The following is a 14,466-nucleotide window of genomic DNA, read 5'->3' on the forward strand; positions in this document are numbered from 1 at the left end:
TGATCCTCCTTTTTACCCTACCCTTTTCTCTTTTATTAGGTGTATATGCTTTTTATATTAGGGCGCCCTGGAGGCGTATTCGGTTTTTTTAGTGTGGCCAAATATTTCTTGATCTTCATGGTAAAAGTGTACTTGTTCCCTCCAAATTTGATTAGATAATAATATTAATAATTATCATTTGAGGTGATTTGTGTGTGTGACACCTCTCTCTTCAAAAAAATAATAATAATAATAATAATAATAATAATAATAATAATAATAATAATAATTGAGAAAACTGATTTTGTGATCTAGTTCCATTATATGGTCGAGACTCACGCTGACACAGTGTTCTATGTAGCGATTTTTGTAATTTTGTCAAAACTTATCTGTGGGTTAGTCCCCTTTCGAAAACTTTTCCTCTAAACGGGGACCCAAGCTATTTTGCCTTTGTAATCATTGTCTGGGATTTTTGCTCGGACTATATCTTCTTGGTTAACAAGGTGTATATTGTGATAAACTTTTTTCACCAATTTTATTGAAAAAAAAAAGTTCTTTCAAAGGTTTAGAAACTCTACTTAAGAAATATATCATCTGAGATGATTATCTGTATAACTCTGGAAAAACTGTCAAAGCACGGACCTTGCATGGCAGTTCCTTTTTAATCTCATATATATATATTGGTCAATTTAATTTTGTAGGGTTTAGCTTAATTATCCCTTTGCTACTATTCCTAAAATGTCTAGGGTATATTTGAGGATCTATTTTCTCCAAAAATGTTAGTGTGTACTGTATTCTCGTTAAAGCTGCTGTTCCAATACACTTGGTCATCTAAAAAATTTTTCAAAGGTGGTGTTCTTTTTTGATGTTTGGTACCTACCACGGTAAACCTCTCCTACTATCCCCCCACCCCCCAGTACTGCTTCCGCTCACTCTGCTCCTTTCTTGTTTGATGTGATCGACTCCTCAGTGCAGTGTTGCCTATGCACAGACATCGTTTGGTAGTTTTTTCTTACAACCGGGATGGAAAGATTAGTTTTGGAGAAAGCTCTCAAGATATCTTAACTATATTGCACAATACGTCACAATTAACATATGAATTAACGACATATTGGAGCTCTCTAATGTGAACAATGTTCATCAAGAAAATTAGCTACGTAATGAATTTTTGTTACTTCATTTGGGGTCAAGGCTTTAAAATAGTTCACAGCAACACTCTCGTCTTCAATAGTATCAACAAAGTCTACTAGATCATGAAGATATTCTCCAAGGTACTTAACACTTTTAAACCATGAGTTCCACCTGGTGATCACAGGAATAGGGAATAGTTTAGCTTTAGTAGATTCGCCTTCATATTTCTGATTCAAGAATTGAATGTATGCATGCCTTCTCTTCCCTGTGTTAAAGAAGATGTGCTTTGCCCGTACAACATATTGGTTCAAAGCACCAAGTTCCTCAGTCCACACACTTCCCACCAAATTCAGTTTATGAGCCCAGCACTGCGTGCACTAACACTTCCGAAACTTGCCCATGTAATGTGCTGAGTCTGAAGTTATAGAAACTACATTCTGGCACTGAATTTCAAGTTTGTGAATTACACTCACAATTGCTTGTGAACATTCTGTAGCATTAGCATTTGCAATAACTTTCACTCCCCCTACAAATAACTTTTGAACTGCACTATCGCCGCAACAACTTTTACCAGAACTATGAACACACACTGCACTTTTTTTTTTATCAGTCGTTTCATCCCAAAGCATTGAAACTCATCTTTCATAGGTTCCTTTAATCATTCCACCTCCTCTTTTGATGATTCGAGGTACAGAACCTTCCCGCAGTGTTCCAGTAAATGAGGGATCCAGCATGCATTATCTAGGCCTAAATGTCATTAAACGAGAAAACTAGCATAACCGCACAAAGTTATTAGAAAACCATAACCTCAAATTTTTTCCTCAGAAAAATTGTATAGTATTGTACAAACCTAGTATATATTTCTCCATTCACTCAGATGATCGACTTTTTTCCAGTGGACTATTTGCCTCCAAAAAAAGCTAGGGTTGTAGATAAAACTAGTGCGTCTATCGTATTTCGCTCGTTTTGCCGCTGAACTAGTGTCTGAGACTAACTTGTCTTCTGATGCCTGTTGTCGTTAGCACCTTTTCCTTGTTATTCTTTTGTGGAACTCTTATTAATGTGTTTCAGGCATGTTCCTTTCTTGCCCACTCAATTCGCACATTACAATATTTGCACTCAGTAACTTTCTAGTTATGTCAAACATGTAAAATCCTTCCAACTCAAATTCTTTTCTCAATCAAAACCTGTCACAACTACTTCAATAAACTGAGCACAAAATAGGAAATTAAACGCACAGATCAGTAACGATTCTCAACAGGCAAGAGGAAATACACCATCCCGTAATTATGAATACGATAAATTTCTCGTTTCACAGGAAACTAATTTAGCGATAATCGATGTACTACATATTAGCTTTCGATATATATCGATAGGGTACAACGTCGATTGTGGCATCGATTATCGGATTTTATTGCCACATCTCGCCTCGAATCTCTGTCGTTAACTTCAAATGATGCAATTCCAAATAATTTCGTACATTATTTCAAGATTTTGCTTAAACGTAAATAGTTTTGTGTTTTTGAGCCAAACTTGTAAAATTTTGCAAAAATTTTGTGATTTCATGCTTTGCGAATAACAGGTGCCTCAACTCGTATTTTTATTCCTGATGTCCAGACTGTTGTTATTAATAAATATTACTAATTTCATTGTGCCAGTGTTACCTATCCAATCACCTATGCCCTGCGAAAAATAAATTTAAAGAACTGCCCTGACAGAGCAAAATTGGCCCTGCCAACGTTCCACCCATGGAACTCTCGCTCCGGCAAGTGAGCGACCCCGGAAAAGGGGACAGTATATACACAGTATATACAAAATACTGATGTTTGCTTTCGTCTGCTACAGAGTACATGGACTATACAGTACGGCTCCAATACTCTTGCCCTCTGGCAGGGTGGTCATTCCCTAGGGGGGCAAGGGGGGATAATGATGATGAAGGGATGCACCAATATGAGAGCACGTGCTGTTTGTAGCTGGTATTTCAATTTTTAAAAATTTAAAATTACATTGATTACCTGTTAACATTAAATTTAAAAACAAACATTCATTCAATGTAATATTCATACTGAAAAGCAAAATAAGTTGCCCTATATATACAGGGTGGGTGTGATGTAGCTCTGTAGTTTTGAACATCCATTAAGTTTTTTGTTAACGAATGTTTTCACACGGATCAAGTCGTGGTCGGTTCTGAGGACCATGAGAATGTGTGTACCACACTAAAATTCCACATGTGCTCCTCCGCTCTCTACCAAATAACATAAACGTATAGGAATGTCATCAGTCGACTTCTGCAGGAAATTCTGAGGTACAACCGAGGACAACTCGGATTCTCTCCTCTAATTCGTACATAGTGCTTGGCTTTGTTTGATACACTTCTTCTTTGGCCCAAACTCGCAAAAGGAAGTCACATTTTTCATTTTGCCTTATTCATTCGTGATTGGCTGGATGAACATTTCCTGGAACATTGGCTAGGACAGCGAGGACCAAATGAATGGCCTGCTACAAGTCCCAACTTCAACATTTATAACTCCTTTTTGTGGGGTTGGGTGAAAGAAAAAGTGTACTTAACAAAGCCATGCACTCTGTACGAATCAGAGGAGAGAATCAGAGATGTCCTCTGAAACAAACCTCAGAATTTCCTGCTAAGTCTAACGATATTCCTATACGTTTGCGTTGTTTCGTCGACAACGCAGGGGCATATGTGGAAGTTTAGTGGTGTACACACATTCCCACAGTCCTGAGAAATGACCACAACTTGTTCTATGTGAAAAATTTGTTAACAAAAAAACTTATGGACATTCTAAACTACAGAGCTACATCACACCCACCCTGTATTTTACTACTTTATACTTCAAACTCATTGATACATAATATTTTTCTGTCATCCATATGTACTGTACTGTATGTTCCATAAACTGCACCCCATCTCAATATTACCATCTCTCAGCGTGAATATAAACCATTTCCAGTCGAAGTAAATACAATTATTTTAAGGAAATGCACTAGCAAGGAGGCTACACAATTAGCAAAAAGTATGATACATCAGAACCATACATTCATAACTGGAGTGGAACAGCTCTATGAGGAACAAAAATTAAGGTTATCCCAAATAGGACAAACAGAGTATTAAAATGCCCTGAAGTTTTACCTTCATTAGATAATCGTTGAGGCCCTTCTTCTCCACAAGAATACCATGTTCCTTAAGGTAAGTACATAAGAACATGGCCAAATTCTGGATAAAATTTTGTTCCTGATCCTGGCCACAGGCATAAGCTTCACGGATATTGGTATTTAGTGGCAGCATCTGCAAGAAAACTATTATTTACTATGGGTCAAGGGAGTACATTGACAATCAATTTATTAATGTAATGATTACATTAACCCAGTCATTACATTAACATACTGGAATTTATAAGGAAAATCAAGAACTCACAACTTAAACATCAGGTTAATATAGTAAATTTAACACAAACAAATTTAATATACGACATGATAACGGATAGGAAAAAAACTATGTGAGAATATACAGCTTAGAGAGGATGGAAAAATGGGAGAGAGGAACAAATATAAGGGAAAAACAATGCTGGGCATGAGGACTGGAGGCTTTTCGAGATGAACAAAATGCAAAAATAAATCTTGCATACAAAATCCCCCCAAAGTAATTTGTCAAAGAACGATTCCGCTTCGAAGCGGGTAAATTATTTCTACAATTGAAAGCAGTCGTCACGGAAACACTTGTACAATATTCCATAGAGGATATGTCCTAATGAATATTCTTTTCTTAATAATTCATGAAAAAAAGGTCAATTTATAAATTAAAAATTATACAATTTATAAGTAATTGTCGAAATGAAGAAATCCAGTTATCACAATGTGGCTCTTATTATTAATCCAGATGAAAATATTACAAATTCCTAGTTGTCAATTCTTATTAAGCCTGTGAATCTATTGAAGTGCGATACGGACCATGAAGCTAATTTTATGTAATTAAGGCACTTCACAATTAGATTATCAAGGAAATACAAAACGTGTTGTTTAAGATGTTCACAACATATTATTTATTATATTATTAGAACCGGTTTCGACGCTTATTGCGTCGTCATCAGCTACAAAAATCACAAATGGGCAAAGTACATATCATAAAAATTGCATTAATAACCCTTGCATGGCTGAATACAAATGATGGACTGCTTTTCTCCTTAAAAGCTAGAAGAAAATAAGTAAAATATGATGATGTGATGTGACACATAAAAGCGTAGTAGTTTGATGGGTAAGTATTGTGCATAAAACTGATCTGATGCTATGAACATAAAAGTCTGAATGTAATAATAAAACGATGTAGTAAAAACAATGTAGTAAAATTGTCCACTCTTCTGTTGTTCAATTAAGACACATAAGTCCAGGTCCGATGTTATATGAGGTTAGCAATACCAACAAAAAGATTTTGTCGAGGCCGGGACACCTGATGTTGAGCGATTGAATAAGGTTGATCTTCAAATTAGTCTCAGCTCAACAAGGGTGGTGAATCTTAAAAGAAAGGAAAGAAAAACTAAGTTAGTGAAATGGGAGTCTAAATGAAGTCGCGGCCAAGGATGATAGGATATGAGACTCACCTTGTTCAGCGTGCTGTGTGTGTAGAGTGAGAAGAGTTGTGGACAAGTGAGATGGGTGTGACTGAGTAGCGAAGGTAGAGTGAGTGTGGTGGAAAGGGGGGAGGGGGAGGGGGGAGGGGGGAGAGGAGAGGGGTAGGGAGGCGGAGTTTAAGGAGGTTAAGGGGGGCGGTGTGGTAGTGGTGTGGGACGTAAAAGAGTGCTGTGGAGAGCGTGAAAGATCGATTTTCCTCCCGTGGTTTTTATACCTCTAAAGACTTCGATTAGGAAGTCGAAAAGGATATTGGATTTTTTTGAGATTTCGTTAAGATTTAAGTTAGGGTCTAGATGAATGAAACAGTTCTCCGTGACGTCCAGTAAAGGGCCTTTGTTTATGTTTTTGAGAATTTCTAAGTCTTGTTCTATGGTAGTAAAATTATGCTTTAAGTCATGTATGTGTTGGCCTATTGCAGAAAATCTAGTATATCTGATGGCATTGACGTGTTCTAAGTAACTTCGAAGCTACGCCCGGTCTGTCCGATGTATGAGGAAAAACAGTTATTGCATTGGTCTAGATATGTCGATTATACTCTGGTTATTCTAGATGACAGAACCGTTAATGCAGCTACCACCCTTAATAACATAAACAAGATAGATTCTAATATAAAATTCACATTAGAATCTGAGTCCAATAATTCGATCAATTTTTTAGATCTTACAATTAAGAGACTTCCTTCTTCTTTAGAATACAATATCCACAGAAAACCAACCCAAACAGCGACTACTATCAGAAAAGACTCCACACATCCACACGCACATAAATGCGCCACTTACTATAGTATGGTAGACCATGCACTTAAAATACCGTTATCCAAGGAAAACCTAAAGAAGAAATTGAACACCATTTGTGCCATTGCTAAATTCAACGGTTATAACACCTCATTCATAGAACGCATCATTAACAAATGTAAACATAGACTAAAGAAAACATTAACCAAAGAAAGACCTAACCCTGCCCTATTCGCCACCTTCACTTTTAACGAAAACATACACAGTGTAACGAACGTTTTCAAGAAACACAGTATTAGAATTTCGTACAGAACCAGCAATAGAAACAAAGATATAGTTCACAATTCCAAATCAATTAACAGATCCGACAATTACGCAAAGTCAGGTGTTTACCGTTTTCAATGCAATAACTGTTTTTCCTCATACATCGGACAGACCGGGCGTAGCTTCAAAGTTAGATACTTAGAACACGTCAATGCCATCAGATATAATAGATTTTCTGCAATAGGCCAACACATACATGACTTAAAGCATAATTTTACTACCATAGAACAAGACTTAGAAATTCTCAAAAACATAAACAAAGGCCCTTTACTGGATGTCACGGAGAACTGTTTCATTCACCTAGACCAATTTTTTAACCCTAACTTAACGAAATATCAAAAAAATCCAATATCCTTTTCGACTTCCTAATCGAAGTCTTTAAGAGGTATAAAAACCACGGGAGGAAAATCGATCTTTCACACTCTCCACAGCACTCTTTTACGTCCCACACCACTACCACTCCGCCCTCCTGACCCGCCTTAAACTTCGCCTCCCTCCCTCCCCCTCTCCTCTCCTATTCACCCTCCCTCCCCCCCCCCCTTTCCACCGCACTCACTCTACCTTCGCTACTCAGTCACACCCATCTCACTTGTCCACAACTCTTCTCACTCTTCACACACAGCACGCTGAACAAGGTGAGTCTTATATCCTATCATCCTTGGCCGCGACTTCATTTAGACTCCCATTTCACTAACTTAGTTTTTCTTTCCTTTCTTTTAAGATTCACCACCCTTGTTGAGCTGAGACTAATTTGAAGATCAACCTTATTCAATCGCTCAACATCAGGTGTCCCGGCCTCGACAAAATCTTTTTGTTGGTATTGCTAACCTCATATAACATCGGACCTGGACTTGTGTGTCTTAATTGAACAACAGAAGAGTGGACAATTTTACTACATTGTTTTTACTACATCGTTTTATTATTACATTCAGACTTTTGTGTTCATAGCATCAGATCAATTTTATGCACAGTATTTACCCATCAAACTACTACGCTTTTATGTGTCACATCACATCATATTTTACTTATTTTCTTCTAGCTTTTAAGGAGAAAAGCAGTCCATCATTTGTATTCAGCCATGCAAGAGTTATTAATGCAATTTTTATGATATGTACTTTGCCCATTTGTGATTTTTGTAGCTGATGATGATGCAATAAGCGTCGAAACCGGTTCTAATAATATAAATAATATGTTGTGAACATCTTATACAACACGTTTTGTATTGAAAAGGTTGAACCTTCCTTGATAATCTAATTGTGAATCTCAGTTCAATACGGGAAAATGAAGTTTTTAACCTATAATTAAGGCACTTGTCGAAGTCATGCAGTATATCTGTGTTTCGTATGTAAGAAATGTCCACCTTTGTAGCATAGGCCTACTGGAGCTCTGCTGGCGTTGCACAAATAGGTGAATAGTTTCGTGTCCGACCCGCGTATTGCAAGCACACGTCATTCATGTATGTGTGTTAGTGTTTTATAGTTAAGAATGTCCGCCAGCATAATGGTTAGCACAATTAGCTGCCGTTCTCGGGAGCCTGAGTTTGATTTCCGGTACCATATTGCCAGATTGACGAATGGCAGATAAAATGCTGTAAAAATTATATGCAACACCCTTCCACTGGAGGCCTGTCTAAAAAGAGCTGCACCACCTCAGCATGAAGACACGTGTTTAGTTAAGAAATATTCATGGTTGTTGCTATTAACATACCAGCCAAGATCGTTAACAAAGTGATCGTTTAATACCTCGTAACTTGGGCCAATATAGGTTTTTAGTCAGAAGTAGATTTAAAACGCCATAAAAACAATCCAGTCATAACTATTGTATTACTCGCCAACGTGCCTCCAAAACAAACATACTATGCGTTAATTAAAAAATTATAATAATAATAATAATAATAATAATAATAATAATATAAATAATATTATTTGTTTTACGTCCCTCTAACTACTTTTACGGTTTTCGGAGACGCCGAGGTGCCGGAATTTAGTCCCACAGGAGTTCTTTTATGTGCTAGTAAATCTGCCGACACGACGCTGACGCATTTGAACACCTTCAAATACCACCGGACTGAGCCAGGATCGAAACTGCCAAGTTGGGGTCAGAAGGCCAGTGCCTCAATCGTCTGAGCCACTCAACCCAGCAATAAACTAAAAAAATTAAAAAAATACAAAATTAAAATTAAAATTAAATGCGGTAAACTTTCCTGTTATTTATTCTTAATCTTTCCGTCATGGAACTTCTAACACTATGCGAGCACTTGATACCTTACCTAACCTAAACAAATTCACAATGAAGTATTTATTTATTTTCCACCTAGTCGATACAATGATTGCCTAAGGCAATTTTTATTGGTCAAAAGTGGTACATGTTTCGTATATTATCAACATCTTCAGCCACATAACACAGTTTAGATGAAAAATATAAAATTGACAAAGTAATGCTTTAGAGGAAGTGTCCTTGAAATTAACATAAGATTGACAAGATTAAAACAAACAAATAACTCAAGAGAAAATATATAAATTATTTCTACAATAGAAAGCAGTCGTCAAGGAAACACTTGTACAATATTCCATAGAGAAATTGTCCTAATAAATATTCTTTTCTTAATAATCCATGAAAAAAGATCAATTTATAAATTAAAAATTATACATTATATTATATTATATATTATATATTACTTATAAAATGTATAATTTTTAATTTATAAATTGATCTTTTTTCATGGATTATTAAGAAAAGAATATTTATTAGGACAATTTCTCTATGGAATATTGTACAAGTGTTTCCTTGACGACTGCTTTCTATTGTAGAAATAATTTATATATTTTCTCTTGAGTTATTTGTTTGTTTTAATCTTGTCAATCTTATGTTAATTTCAAGGACACTTCCTCTAAAGCATTACTTTGTCAATTTTATATTTTTCATCTAAACTGTGTTATGTGGCTGAAGATGTTGATAATATACGAAACATGTACCACTTTTGACCAATAAAAATTGCCTTAGGCAATCATTGTATCGACTAGGTGGAAAATAAATAAATACTTCATTGTGAATCTATTGAAGTGCGATACGGACCATGAAGCTGATTTTATGTAACCTAAACAATGCGACCTCTCTTATTTCATTTACAGCTGTTTAGGTAAATCCTGATGTGATAAATGTGCAAAACTAGCATGAAATATACTTTAAAATAAGAGTTTGGCTTTCAATAGCTGCAGTTATGCAAGGAACGCTTCCAGTGGCTATGTATTACATTCAGAAGTACAGCGCATAACATATGCTAGTTATCAGCAGGTGGTTCGGAGCGCTTACTGCAGCACGTCTATTTGGAAGGAGTGGCTTCTGATACGCATACACAAACTTTCCAGAAAACATTTGGCAATAGATTCTGACTGTTTGGACTCTACAGTCTGGAATGAAACTATTTTTAAATGTTTCAAGAAGACGGGACCACGAATGCTCTCGATGCATGGCTGACAAGATGGCAGTGAAGATGCGTCATTTGGAATGATGACATGCCGGTAGCAGGGAAGGTGGCGACACAAGACGATAATTCAAATGAAAGCAGTGATTACGTAGATTTACTATGGTTTACTGTGCGGTACACCTGCTGGCGAACTGACAGAGACAAATTGCTGGCAATTGAGTTCTTTTCTATCAATATTGTATAATAGGATAATACAATATGCTTATCCCTTTTCTCAATGGGGTGAAGTATGAAGTGAGACGAATTTTCGTAGCTAGTTTTTACGATCGTATGCCTTTCCTGACATCAACCTAATCACAGGAATTGATGAGATGAAACGAATGACGTGATATAAATAACTAAAACTTACTATGTTTACTTTATATGTAGGCCTGAAAGTCGTACTCACCATTTATTGTCTTTTTATATTTAGAAATATTGCCTTCCAATGAAAATAGGCAGTATAACTCAAATGCATTCATAAGTTTGTTAAAGAATAGTGTAGAATGTTTACATATATAATTTATAGCTCCTTATAGCCTAGAAGCCATGCGTTCACTGCAGAAAATTTGAAAAAGTACACCTCTATTGAAAAATTAAATATTAAAATATATTTGCAAGTTCGTAATGTGTTAGATATCATAAGATTAGAGATGTTTCATTATTTAAGGAACATGCAGTATATAATGTGAAGAGTAGTAAGAATGAAGTTCTCTTCAGAACTATGAACTTAGTTTAAAACTTGTACAGGCATTTAGTAAAATAAGTAGAATTCATAAAATGTCTGACTCATTGGCTGAATGGTCAGCGCTGAGGCCTTCGGTTCAGAGGGCCCGGGTTCGATTCCCAGCCGGGTCGGGGATTTTAATCGCTGTTGATTAATTCTTCTGGCCCGGGGACTGGGTGTTTGTGTTTGTCCCAACACTTTCCTCTTCATATTCAGACACCACACCACAGTATACTACAATACCAACGACCACAAAAACATGCAATAGTGATTACATCCCTTCATACTATACAGGGTTGGCATCAGGAAGTGCATCCGGCCGTAAAACAGAGCCAAATCCACAAGTGCGACACAGTTCGTACCAGCAACCCCACAGATGTGCGAAAAGCGGTAGAAAAAGAAAGAAGTAGAGTTCATATAACATGCTCTATGTTATGTAATGAAATTGAATGAAGCCAAAGGACTGTCACCATGTCAACTGTTATTGAATAATACTTGAAGTGGGGCTTTTCTTGTAGTTACAATTTAAGGCCAGACTGGTAATGTATGACGTTGAATGTAATAACTGTCCTTTCGAGACTTACAAAAACTTGCTACAGGTAAAGTAGTGTTGACACTGACTGTTGCTGCGTGCGCTACATGTGTGGAGCAAGTCTCAGCTAAATAAAATATATGGAGACAAGGTTCCTTATTCCTCAAAAGATGCATTTTTCTAAAAAATGTTACTCTAGCTGTTACTACATCGGCTCTATCCATTAAAAATCTCCAAACCGATCTTTGCCTTTTTCCCAATATTTCTCCATTAACATACGAACACTGAAAATTAGGTCTGTTATTGACCTATTACGCCGGAAGCCATACTGGTCCTCTTCTAAATCTGGTTCAAAGATGGCTCGCAATCTGCTCTCTAAGGTTTTCTCAAGAATCTTGAGCCCATGAGTAAGGAATGTTATTCCCCAGTAGTTGAATCATTTTAAAAGTAACTAGTCTCATATCTGTTCCGTATTGAAGATAACAAAAAGTAAAGTTCTTTCAAGAATAAAATTGACTGTGTCCACCTATTCAATACAATTATATTCTGTAATGATTAAATCCTACATGAAATTACATATACTAATTAGGTACATGTTTCGCCCTAGTTTTGGGCATTTTAAGCCTAATAATAATCTTAGGGTCAAGTCCTTAAACCAATTAAACATTTGAACTTAAAACTAAATACAATGGTCTTATGCTTAAAAAGTTTTTTACAAAAGGTTGTGCTTTAGGTGATGTTTACATAGGTTTAAAATACGTACATTAAATGGAATCCAGAATTTATGACAAGGAAGCAATTGAAACTCTCGTACATTGACTAAAAATTGTCCAAAGCGCAAATTGGAACTTCACCAACTGTATGGATGAATCAATAGGTTTATAGCTTATACAAATGTGTTCTTCCAAAGGTGCTTATGATCGCCTACGTCGTAAGTACGGCAACTAAAAAACCGGAACCGTGGTGACGTCGATCTTGCTGAGCTTGAATATCCCATTAGGAAGAAGCATGGTTGGATGGTACATTTTAGAGGTTAAAAACGTGTATGTTGGAACATGTTGTCAACATCATTCATTAGTCAGGTGCTTATCTGATAAAATGATTCTTGGATTTTTGTGCCATTCGTATCGGATTAACGTTCCCATTGGTACGTTGTTCAAATGTTTAATTGGTTTAAGGACTTGACCTTAAGATTATTATTATTAGGCTGAAGATGCCCAAAATTAGGGCAAAACATGTACCTAATTAGTATACGCAATTCATGTAGGATTTAATCACTACAGAATATAATTGTATTGAACAGGTGGACATAGTAAATTTTATTCTTGAAAGAACTTTACTTACTTGAATCACTTTCGATAATTTCCTTTCTTGAACAAGGGGATGACACCGTTGCACCAATAAACAGGTAACTTGGCATCCCTCCAAAACTGCATTGAACCCCCTGGGTAGCCACTGTAAACCCAGGTCTTCTGCTTGCTTTAATCACGTCCCTGCTGACTTCGATTCCTGGAGATTTCCCTTGAGGCATCTTCATAAGGGCTGCTTCTGTTTCTGTCCATGTAATGGGAGGTTCACCTGTGTACGTTTCGACAGCCGGTTCTTTTGTTCTCTGATATGCTTCTGACCTGTTCAACAGGTGATCAAAATGTTTCTTCAGAACCAATCTGATGTCCTCTTCCTTCCTGGCCAGGTTTTCATTAGGATCTTCAATTACTTTGATGGTTTCAACTGAATTCCTTTTGTTTGTGATCATTCCATAGCTGCCAACTTTTAGAAATCAAAAATAGGAAGATTTTTTAATTCTTGGATTTCATCACATATAATGCGCCATGGTCTAAGTGAAAAAAATACATGCTAAAAGGCAGACATATCTACAGTCACAAAGTGAATTGACCATTAAATTTAAAATCTTAAACTTAAAAAAATAAAAATAGTTACAAGAAAATGTACCAATCACTCTCATTTATGACGCATACATACAAATAATAATACAGACGAATGTCGATATCTCGAACCTCAATTACTCGAATTTTCAGTATCTTGAGGTAACTTAAATTTTACAGCTATTTATCCTATTCTTGACGTGTATTTATTTCTCTATTAGTCGAAATTCGGTTACACGAATTTCTCGATTTCTCGAAGCAAACATTTCCTCCCTTGGAGCAAAAAATACTCTAACTCGAATTTTGTGCAACATTAACTGAGCAATACGCCATTTGTGGTTTGTGAGGAACAGTTAACAAGTAAAGAAAGGGTTACTGAGCAGATGGGAACTAATATGACGGGAACCAAAAACTCGAACCTCTAGTGATCGGAAAATCAGCAAAGCCTCGCTGTTTCTCGGGTATCAATTACCGGTCACGTACAAAAGCAAGCCCAGAAGTCCTGGATGACAAGCTCCATTTGCGTGGTATTGACGAGAAGTTTCAACGTGAAGGGAGGCAACGTTAGCCGCAAACAGAAGAGACTAACGGATTTTTTCCTAAGGTGATAATGGAGCTATGGTTCTTGTATCATTAATATAATATGTACTGTATCCTGTCTTCTAAAAAGTTACTATAACAAACTTTATAATTAAAGTGATGCCGTAAAATAGAGTTTCTTTGTATACTTTTAAGTGCTGTATTCAGTAATGTATTCAGTAAAAGACCGTAGATACATACGATTCAATTAAGTGCTATACATGCTCAAAGACAGTATTCCCTATATTTCAAAATTTCGATAACTCGAAATGAAATTTATCTCCCGAGGTGATTCGAGATATTGAGGTTTCCACTGTACTTATATCACACCGACACACGCAACAAAACGCAAAATAGTTTCCTTATTAGACTATAAAATGACCGGAAATTTAATTTTATAGGTATATCTGAAACACTTTGAGATAACGTTTATGTTTTCTGGCCATAACGAGAAGAGAAAATAC

The 14,466-nt window shown here is 36.3% G+C and overlaps 1 protein-coding gene across 5 annotated transcripts in view; it reads right to left on the minus strand.

The window, feature by feature from the left end:
• The window catches only part of emb (exportin-1 emb), a 376,112-nt gene that overhangs the window by 245,841 nt on the left and 115,805 nt on the right, over window positions 1–14,466 (minus strand). For all 5 annotated transcript variants that reach the window (XM_067153967.2, XM_067153969.2, XM_067153968.2 and 2 more), the window contains one exon: window positions 4,259–4,414. In XM_067153967.2, coding sequence (XP_067010068.2) covers window positions 4,259–4,414 — 156 coding nt within the window. The remainder of the gene's footprint in view (window positions 1–4,258; window positions 4,415–14,466) is intronic.

The sequence above is a fragment of the Anabrus simplex genome, chromosome 9 (assembly GCF_040414725.1).
Source record: "Anabrus simplex isolate iqAnaSimp1 chromosome 9, ASM4041472v1, whole genome shotgun sequence".
Taxonomy (NCBI): Eukaryota; Metazoa; Arthropoda; class Insecta; order Orthoptera; family Tettigoniidae; genus Anabrus; species Anabrus simplex.